At 41.9% G+C, this 9,900-nt stretch overlaps 1 protein-coding gene across 1 annotated transcript; it reads left to right on the top strand.

The window, feature by feature from the left end:
• The first annotated feature begins 677 nt into the window (after positions 1 to 677).
• LOC103185377 (homeobox protein six1) lies at positions 678 to 3,713 on the top strand. Its single transcript, XM_007903831.2, has 2 exons — positions 678 to 1,514; positions 3,083 to 3,713. Exons 1-2 carry the CDS (start codon positions 955 to 957, stop codon positions 3,384 to 3,386), a joined length of 864 nt encoding a protein of 287 aa, XP_007902022.1. The 5' UTR covers positions 678 to 954; the 3' UTR covers positions 3,387 to 3,713.
• The last annotated feature ends 6,187 nt before the right edge of the window (positions 3,714 to 9,900 follow it).

The following is a 9,900-nucleotide window of genomic DNA, read 5'->3' on the forward strand; positions in this document are numbered from 1 at the left end:
TCATTTATACGCTCGTACCCAGCACTACATTATATAGTTTTAAAAGGAAACTGTATATATGATATAATATTTATGTATATATATATTTCCGCGAAAGCTCACAGAGGAAACCGTTTAAAGATATAAACCAGTCGTGATTCCGGTAAAACGTCTCCAAGGTGATGTGCAGACATATTATTTTGCAGAACAATACTACATTTTTTATATATGTGCATATAATAATAATCCTGGCAATTGATGTAGCGTCTTATCGTGTTTTTGAGACGTCTGAAAGCGCTTCACGGAATATACTGTAAAGTGAATTACTGTATATATTCGCCCATATAATATACAGTCAATGTAGTGTAGAAACCTTTTAAGGCACATATAAATATATATGCCTTAAAAGGTTTCTGACAGTTTTGAAATGTGAATTAGGCAGGGCGCTATCAAGTTAATAAATGACATCTGTGTTATCAAATTGCAAGCTTAAAGGTTGGGTCCTGGGAGGAATACAGTGAATTCTTCAACAACAACGAAAAAAAAGAGCCTAAAATGTAATTGATTTGTATGTAAAGCCCGGCCAATCCCACAGGTGATATTTGAGAGGCTCTCGGATTTCACAGCCTGACGTGTTCTCCAGAGTCCTTCATTTAGGGAAAACTTTGCTCTTGTCTCTTTGCAATGGTAGGAGGGATGTGCAGCCAATCAGGGCTCGATCATCACTATTAATGCAGCACTTACTCGGGTAAAGGAACACATTGCTGTGGCCAACCCCTATCACAAGGCGCCCGAGAGGACATCATCACCCGCTGGATAACCGTGTCCTTTGGATCTGTTTTTTAACCCTTCCTGAGGGCTTCGCTGCTGGTGCTTTTGATTCTGTGTGTGTGTGTGTGTGTGTGTTTGCGTGTGTGTTTGCGTGTGTGTGTGGGGTGGGGTACAACTCCTCGATCATCCAAGTGAGAGTGAGCCATGTCAGTGCTGCCTTCTTTCGGTTTCACTCAGGAACAAGTCGCTTGCGTGTGCGAGGTGCTGCAGCAGGGAGGCAACCTGGAGAGGTTGGGCAGGTTCCTGTGGTCTCTCCCAGCCTGCGACCACCTCCACAAGAACGAGAGCGTGCTCAAGGCGAAAGCCGTGGTGGCTTTCCACCGGGGCAACTTCCGAGAGCTCTACAAGATCCTGGAGAGCCACCAGTTCTCGCCGCACAATCATCCCAAACTGCAGCAGCTCTGGTTAAAGGCCCATTACATCGAAGCCGAGAAGCTGAGGGGCAGGCCCCTGGGGGCGGTGGGCAAGTACCGGGTGCGGAGGAAATTCCCCCTACCCCGGACCATCTGGGACGGGGAAGAGACGAGTTACTGCTTTAAGGAGAAGTCCCGGGGAGTGCTGAGAGAGTGGTACGCGCACAATCCCTACCCATCCCCGAGAGAGAAACGCGAGCTCGCCGAGGCCACCGGGCTCACCACCACCCAGGTCAGCAATTGGTTTAAAAACAGGAGACAGAGAGACCGGGCGGCGGAAGCGAAGGAAAGGTAGGACTTCAACCGACCGGTGTATTTATTATTACAGTGCGTGTGTGTGTGTGTGAGAGAGAGAGAGAGAGAGAGAGGGGGAGAGAGAGGGAGTGCGTAATTGGGAGCAATGGAAGAGTCCCGTTAAGTAACCCATGCAGTGGGTTAGTGCACAGCGAGTCTCTATCATACACCTCCGAGGTTTGATCACCGTCTAAACAAACCCAGTCACTTCACATCCAGTGCATTTATCCTTCGGGTTTCAGCAAAAGTTGGCAATGCGATTGCAAAATAAAAAAAAGGAGGGGTTGGGGTAGGGGGAGGGGGGGGGGGGGAGAGGGGGGAAATCTTTTCTGCGCCACGGGTTCACTTCTTTTCTGCTCCAAAGGCGATGGCCAGATCGGGGGGGGGGGGGGGGGGAGGAAAGGGAAAAAAAATCAAAACATCTTGTTATTGCTGGGTTTCCGCATCCAAGCCGCAGAGTGTTGGAGTGCGGATGCGTGTAAATCAGTCAATTGGCCGCCACACTCCACATTTACCGCAGAACAAGCGACAGAATCATTGGCCGCTGTCTCTTAAGTCAAACTCCTCACTGTACAGCGACGCTCAAACACTCGCAAACGCACCTGAGAATTCTTTTCAAAAAAATCCTAACTTACTGTGCAACGTTGCGGAGATGCGTACGATTCCAGTTCAACGCTATTCGAAAAGTTTCAGCTATATTACGCAGAGATCGAGAGGCGGATTATACGTGATATCTCTATCGTTCGCTGTCTCGCAGTTGTCTGGGTTTCGTGCCGTTTAAATAGAGCCCTATTTGATGGACTAAATACATAATTTTGGACGCAGCAGATGATGTCTGCCTTCTAATTAAAAAGTCTGTTCACTTCCAGGCTGAAATGAAGCTAATCTGGCAAGACATTGCTTAAGACAATGCCATGAAATGTGAAGAACACATTAAAAAAAACGAGATGTATTTGTTTTCAATTAACCTTTTAATTTAATTCTCATTTTTTTTATTTCCCATATTACCATTGTTAACCCCAATGTCCATTCTGTTTTGTCAGACTGCCCTCCGACATCAAATATACACAGTATTGTCATTCATAAGACATTAATTGGTATCCATGCCATTTGCCAAACGGTGATCAGAATATTTCTTTGCAGTAACTGTAAGAGTGTTCCAGTTTGGGAAGTAACGTTGGCTAAACGTGTGTGAAATAGTGAGCATTTTAAAGCCAATTTATTTCCGACCCGGAATTCTCTCGTACGTCGATCAGAGTCGGTTACCATAAGATTAGAGGTTTCCACAAACTGTGTGCGTTTAAGTCAGGAACGAATGGGGGGTTTTCGCCTGGAAGTGAAGTGAGTTTGTTAACACTTGCCAAAGTCATTAACTTCCCATTACAATTGGGAGCAGAAATTGACCAGATAAATATTTGCAGAAAGAGAGAGAGAGAGAGACATTTATTGTGCTTGAATGCGATCAAAGGTTTGTGACCAGCTCTCTCTCTATATATATCTTAATAAATAAACCAAATATATATATATAAAAAATCTAAATTGAGCCTTTGCTCTCATCCCAATAGAGAAAACAACGAGAACACAAATTCCTCTACCAATAAACAGAACCAGTTGTCGCCCATCAACCGCAATAAAAACTTGATGTCGAGTTCCGACGAGGAGTTATCGCCGCCCCAGAGCCCAGACCATTGCTCCGGGAGCCCAGTGTTACTCCTCCCGGGGAGTCTCAATCAATCGGTGGATTCCACCTTCTCTCTACACGGCCTGAGCTCATCTCCAGGCGGACACAGCGGCCCAGTCCACCCGCATGGACTCCAGGACTCTCTCCTCGGCACACTCACATCCAGTCTGGTCGATCTGGGATCGTAAAACAAACACACACACACACACACAAAAAAAAGGACACACAAGAACAAAACAGAATAAAACAAATCGCCGCTGGACAGCCGACATCTGAACTGATCTGGACAGACACACTCCAGTGCTGTGCCGTGTAAATAATTTAATAGTCTTGTTCGAAGTTATGGAATTGAATTCAACTGATGGTACTTAAACAATAAATCTGTGAAGAAGAATGAAAATACATACAACCACCACCCAACGCTGTGCTTTCTCTCTCTCTCAAAGTCTTCAGAGAGAGAGAGAGAGAGGAGAGAGAGACTTGGCGTTTCATTTAATGCTCTTCAAATCCTTACACAAAAGGCTGGTGCACAATTAACAGAGGAAAAAACACAAGTGACTGACTAGCTTGGCCCGCACTGTTCCTGCCAGGTTCATTCATACACCTCTTAAACCGACCTGGATTATTTCATCCCCTTACCACCACCACCACCCCCCCCCCCTTTCCCCCCTTACCCCCACCCCGGCCCTCCAACCTTGAGATTTACTCTTTGATGGTAAACGAAACGGCGAGTAGGAGGAATGGTCTACAAATGAGGTAACTGCAAAATGGTAACTGCAAAGGGAGGTGTGGGATGCATACAGTATATATAATATATTTATATATATATATACAGTATATATCAGGCAGAGATCATGCATTGAGGCGACCTGACCCATACGAAGTTTACATTTTTCACAATGGTGTAAGGAGAGCAATGTGGAAGTAAGTTTATAATAAAATCCAAACATGTGAAACTAGCGTCATTTTGTGCTGTTTCCTTATTTTCTACATTTTTTTTCAAAAAAAAAGAAAGAAATCTTAAAGCAGTTATTTTTGGGAAAAAAAACTGTACTGGAGATCTTGGATAATCTGTAAATCGCAGTTTAGGTGAAAGACCCAACAATAATATTTTTTTTGTGTGTGTGTGTGTTGACTTGTGTTTGGGACGAAACCCATGAATGAACGCGTAGGAGTGTGTTTTTATTGTCTAACCCTCCACATACACACTCTCTCTCTCTCTCTCTCTCTCTCTCACACACACACACACACACACACACCACAAATTTCCTCAATAACTCAATTCACAAAATGACTAATCATTATGTTGCGGTTGTAAGTTGGGCGCAAGATAATTTTCCGTTTGAACTCTAATAAGCAAGTCCTTTTTTTCTTAAGTTATTAGCAGGTATGGAAACCATTTATAGCTGCACTTTCAAGTTCATTGTTTGTCTTAGGCAAGAGCCGCTTCGCCCACCCACCTAAAACATTTTCTGCTTGGGTTTTGGTAAGAGAAATGTCACTTGTGTTCATGTGTTTCTGTGCACAACTCTCTGAAGAGTTTAGACTGGTTAAGACACATTGGTTTGTGTTCCATGCTCCTAATTAATATCAATAATTATGGAATTTCAGCTGGTGGTTGAATCACTACGAATAATTATTCTGATTTATTATTATTTAAAATAAAAGTAAAAATAGGGGGGAAATTTCTCTCCCCCCCCCCCCCCCCCCCATCTTTTTTACATTTAAAACCCAGGTTCAGCTCTTGTTTATAATATACGCAGGAAATAAAACTGACGTATTAAAACGTTCAATCATTTTGCAGGAATGCTAAAATACCCCGCTGATTTGTGCGTCTGGTGTGAAAAGCTGCCTCCTGAAATATAGGTGGGAATCATCAACGTTGCTTTGTGACACGGGTTAAAAAAAAAGTGGTTTTACAAAACTTACGTTTCATAACAATTCTCCTTAAAAGGCCAAGTCGAGGCATTCCAAAATAACCTGCTGGAAATGATTTCATTTTATTATTATTATTATTATTATTATGTGTTTTCGATTTCAGTACTTCTTTGCTCGATGGTGCATGATCCAAAGGAATGGCGTTATTCATTTTTGCTGCAATATTGCGTCCAATAATACAGAGCATTCATTCAAGTGAAGTGTTGTATGTATGTACGTATGTGTGGATGTATGTTTGTATGGATTTATGGATGTATGTATGTATAATAATTGGAAGGCGAATGTCAAGGCTTCCCTACACGGGTGGGTGTGACGTGTTCCTAATGCCTTTTGATAAGTAGATTGTTATGGTTTACTGAAGACTGTATAATGTTTATTCTAGATGTTTCGGGCCATGGAGATCTCACCCCCTCTGGAGGACAGAATCTGAGTCAGGACCGGCTCGGTTTAACCTGGACTAAAACAAATAAGTAAAATACACATTTACCTTCGGAGAGTCTATATTGTGGGTCACAGAGTGGGTTTTATGGTATGTGGCCCAGAAGAAAAGCAGAGAGACGTGATTAGGTTTTGGGGGGGGGAATAATTTGAAACGCAGAAGCTTGTAAAACAATATAAGATGAGTTATCTTATAGTGAACAGAGGGCACGGCCTGCGATTGAAAGGGTGGGGGGTAAATACTGACCGAATCTATGGAAACACTACTTCGGTGAACGAGGAGCAAACTGATGGAACAGGGGGTCCCTTATGGCAGGCGGTGGACCCAGAAAGTGTCGATTCTTTCAAGTAAAAAAGGATAGATTTCTGTTAGGAAATAATATCTCGGGAGTAGACTCTATACAGTCTAGAGTTTGGGACCTGACCTGTCAAGCGACTGCCAGGATGGTGGAAGGCGAACTAGATGGGACTTTGGTCTCTTCTTTCGCCAAGCAAATTCTAATGTTCTTATGAAGTCTGACCCTTTTTTTTTATCGGTTCTCCATGCAAACTTCCAGAACTATCCGACCGCAAATCTCCAGATCGACTGGCATCTCTGAGAGATTGGGCCAAAGGGTTGCGGTAAGGCATTTTATGTTAACTCCATCCACCTCGCAGTTACAATGGGCTGGAATCAAATGTCTTCTTTTGTACACGTCTGGGCTTTTTATATGTTTTTTAATTAAATAAAAAGACAAGTCATGGGCCAATATTTACGTTAGCATTTTCCAATTAGCACACCACTAAGGTACCTTCAAAAACAAACACCATAATTGTCGTAAACTTAACGAGCTACTCTAAGTACAACTCTTTTTATTTATCGCCAGTTTATGTATAAATTGTAATCGTTTCTCTCTCTGCTTTTTACCGATAGTCCATTTGTTTGTGTGGAAAATCTGTATGGGTTTTTTTTAAAAACAAAAAATACATTTATTCACCGTTCAGCTCAAGTGATTCATAGACTCCCAGATTTTTTTTTGTTAATGCAAATGCCATAATGCAGTCAAATTACTGCCGGTTACTCAATGAAATGTTTCACAAACTTGCCCCAGAGGGTTGAGTTTCCTGAATCAGAGCAAGCATGGTTTTCAGGATAGAACTTTTTCCATCAGGTCAATCTCTCACCGTCAATAATAAATAGCCACTGGTCAGTCGGTTGGCGTGTCTGTACTTTCGCTCTATATACATGTTACTGGTCTTTATTGTAAGCCCAGCGTCGTGATGGTCGGCTCCCGACTGACTTTGATCTGGTTACACCGAGGGGCGTTTTATTTTCAGTAATCTTAAAATAGGAGCTGAAACGACCATCGCCCCCATAGCCTAATGGTTACGACAGACATTCGGTTTAAGAAACGAGTTTTCTTCTCAATGTAAAATAAACACAAGACTGGCCCCCAGACACTTTTTGCTGGAAACTAAAAAGGCCTTCTATGAGATGAGGGTAATTGTTTTGAACAGCTCGAGTTTGGAGAGAACTGAGGATTTCCTGAAGTTAATGTGAACCAGCCGCTAGCCTCGCTGAATGTGGAGCAGATTTTGGCAAATATTACAGGGATTCAATTCAGCCTTTTGTGTTTTCAAAAGCACCTCCTCGCTGATTTCGAATTTGTTTTCTTTGCGTTTTTAAGCGTGCTCGCAAAATGAAGTTCTTTATTTAAATCCACACACACAGGGGTCATGTTTATACAAAACAGCCTCTCTTAAAAAAAAAGCTGAGTCCTTTCTAAGGAATAACACGTTGGGTGCCTTGAAATAAATGAGAGAGAGAGGGAGAGAGAGAGAGAGAGAGAAAACTCCCTAACTTCCAGTGTTGTGGTGTGTATCCACACGAACCGAGAATTCTTAATCATAGACAGACCACTCGTGGGTCGCAATCAATCATATTGACAATCTTTCCCACATTACAGAGCAAGGTGATTGGTTTGCATCGAGCCTAGCCATGGTTTGAATAATCGCAAAAGTAGAGAGAGAGAGAGAGAGAGAGAAGGGGGGAGAGAGTGAGTGAGAGAGAGAGAGAGAGAGAGAGAGCAAAAAAAACAAGTCAAATGGAAAACACTGTCAGCACCATGTGATAAAAGTGTCCCTGTAGCAAAGCTCCTCGTGCGGGGTTGAAAGAAAGCATTTAATTGATGCATAAGCGCTTTGCACGGTCCAAGTGAAAACATGGCGTTTGCCAAATACCCAAGTACTCAGATACAATTGGTTGAAAAATAGTCTATTGGGAAAATACTGTACAATAACCCTTTCTGACAGATCTGAAGTCGAACTTCTGTCCACGGGCTATGTTACAGTCTCGGGGTCACGAGTGTGCAGGATATTTATTCAATGATATTGCTTTGCTAAGGAGCAAATGTAGATAGAGATGTGTTGAAGCAGTGAACACAGGGAACACTGACAGGGGAAAGAGAGGAGAATGGCTGCAGTGTGTGCTTTGCCCTGTCCTAACCTGCCTTGGAAAAAAAATCTTTCCCGTTTCCAGTTTTTTTTTTTTTTTGAAAGTTGTAAATCTGAAAATATTTTTGTTAAACGTCGCAATGCATCACTAAACCAGAACGATTGCAGATCATTGATGCGGAGATTTAGTGTGCAACAGAACACGTGAAAGGCACTTGTAGTCAGTCCTTTCCTATCATACGCTTTCGACTTTGCCTTCGATTGTACCAATTTTTGATAAAGTCATTCAAACTTCCATCACTTTAGGAACATTTTTTTTGCCATGGTTTTTTAGGTTTGTCTTCCATTTGGCAATAACAGCAACAACAAATTATACTCGTATAATGCCCTTCACGTCGGAAAGACGTCCCAGGGCGCTGGATACGTTATCAGTTGCATATATATGTACACTACTCACATAACTGGGATCCGTGTACTTGGTGACTTAAGGGGTTTCTTTAAAAGAATGTGGTATTTATTCCTTGCGAGGTCAATTCGGGCATGTGCAGCAACCCAGTGTTTCAACGAACCATTTCTATTTGTGTGTCTCGTAGCTCTGTATTTATAGAATGGACACAATGATAAGGCAACTCACCTCCGTCTGCTTGGGGGCTTTTGACAAATCTGTTTGAAATTGAGTGCAAAGGAGCGCACACACACACACACTCACACACACACACACACACTTGAAAGTACAACCCCATGTGTCGTATCCATAGGAGTTGGGGCCATCTTTATTTCAGCCCCTAGAAAAAACATGCTCACTGCAGGATTTTTGCTAGAAGGAAACTGTGAGACTGCAAGTCGTTTAAAACGCATTTAAAATATTATTCAGCGTACAATAGTCAAACAAGCGTGTTCAAGGAAAAATGAGAAGTTAAAGTAACAGTCTGAATCTTGGTGATTGAGTCCCTTCAATTTAAGTATTGCAACTAAAGTTGTGATTTTGCATATATGAACATATATTGCATATATGCGAATTGCATATATGATACTGTATTGCATATATGATACTGCTGCATTGCTGTTTGGGGGCTGATAGTTGCATTTAACCCCCTTTTGTTTTATATAATATGAATGTAATATGAATTCTTGCATTTGATATGGTGCCTCATCATGTCGCTGAGACGTCTGAAAACGCTTCACAGAATATATGTATACTATATAATAATATAATCATAATATGCGTTTTAAAGAGGGTTAAAGTATGAATTGGGAAGTCGGTGCAGATGGAAAATTAATTTCGCGTGCTTTCCACTGCTTTAGTCTCAAACCAATAATAAAATAGCTTCAGTTCAGCTGCTTAAAGAGTGGTGATGTCCCTTCCTGTATCAGTAACGGATGGAGTCTTTGCCCAGAATATTTATTTCTAAACTTATGCCGTGCAGTGACTATTTAAAGTGATTATATCACCATGTGTTTCCCCACTACCATTGGCAGATCGTTGAAGTGCGAATGGCTACAGATTCGAGTGTGGCCTTTTGCTTGGGAGGGCGGAAAAAAATGGTTTAATCCCGAGATATGACATTTAATAGATGGATGAAAACCTTGTTCATATTCAGCAATGAGCTGTGACAATAAACCGTTGCGTTGTTCAGCCTCAAAGAAAGAAAGAAAGAAAAATAGTCCCCTCGCCATGCAATTGTTACATTAATTAAAATGCTAGCGATAGATTCCCTCGGATTCAATCACATGGCTGTAAAAACAAGGGCAAACTCTTGTTATGTAACAGTATATGGGCTACATTAACTAGATTAGGGGGAATATTACTGACCCTACGCTTTAATAAGAAAAGTAGAAGGATTCAATGCTATTCGATTTCTTTTTTTATATGAAAGGTCTTTTCAACGCGAA

The sequence above is a fragment of the Callorhinchus milii genome, unplaced genomic scaffold (genome assembly GCF_018977255.1).
Source record: "Callorhinchus milii isolate IMCB2004 unplaced genomic scaffold, IMCB_Cmil_1.0 Scaffold9, whole genome shotgun sequence".
In the NCBI taxonomy this organism is placed as follows: Eukaryota; Metazoa; Chordata; class Chondrichthyes; order Chimaeriformes; family Callorhinchidae; genus Callorhinchus; species Callorhinchus milii.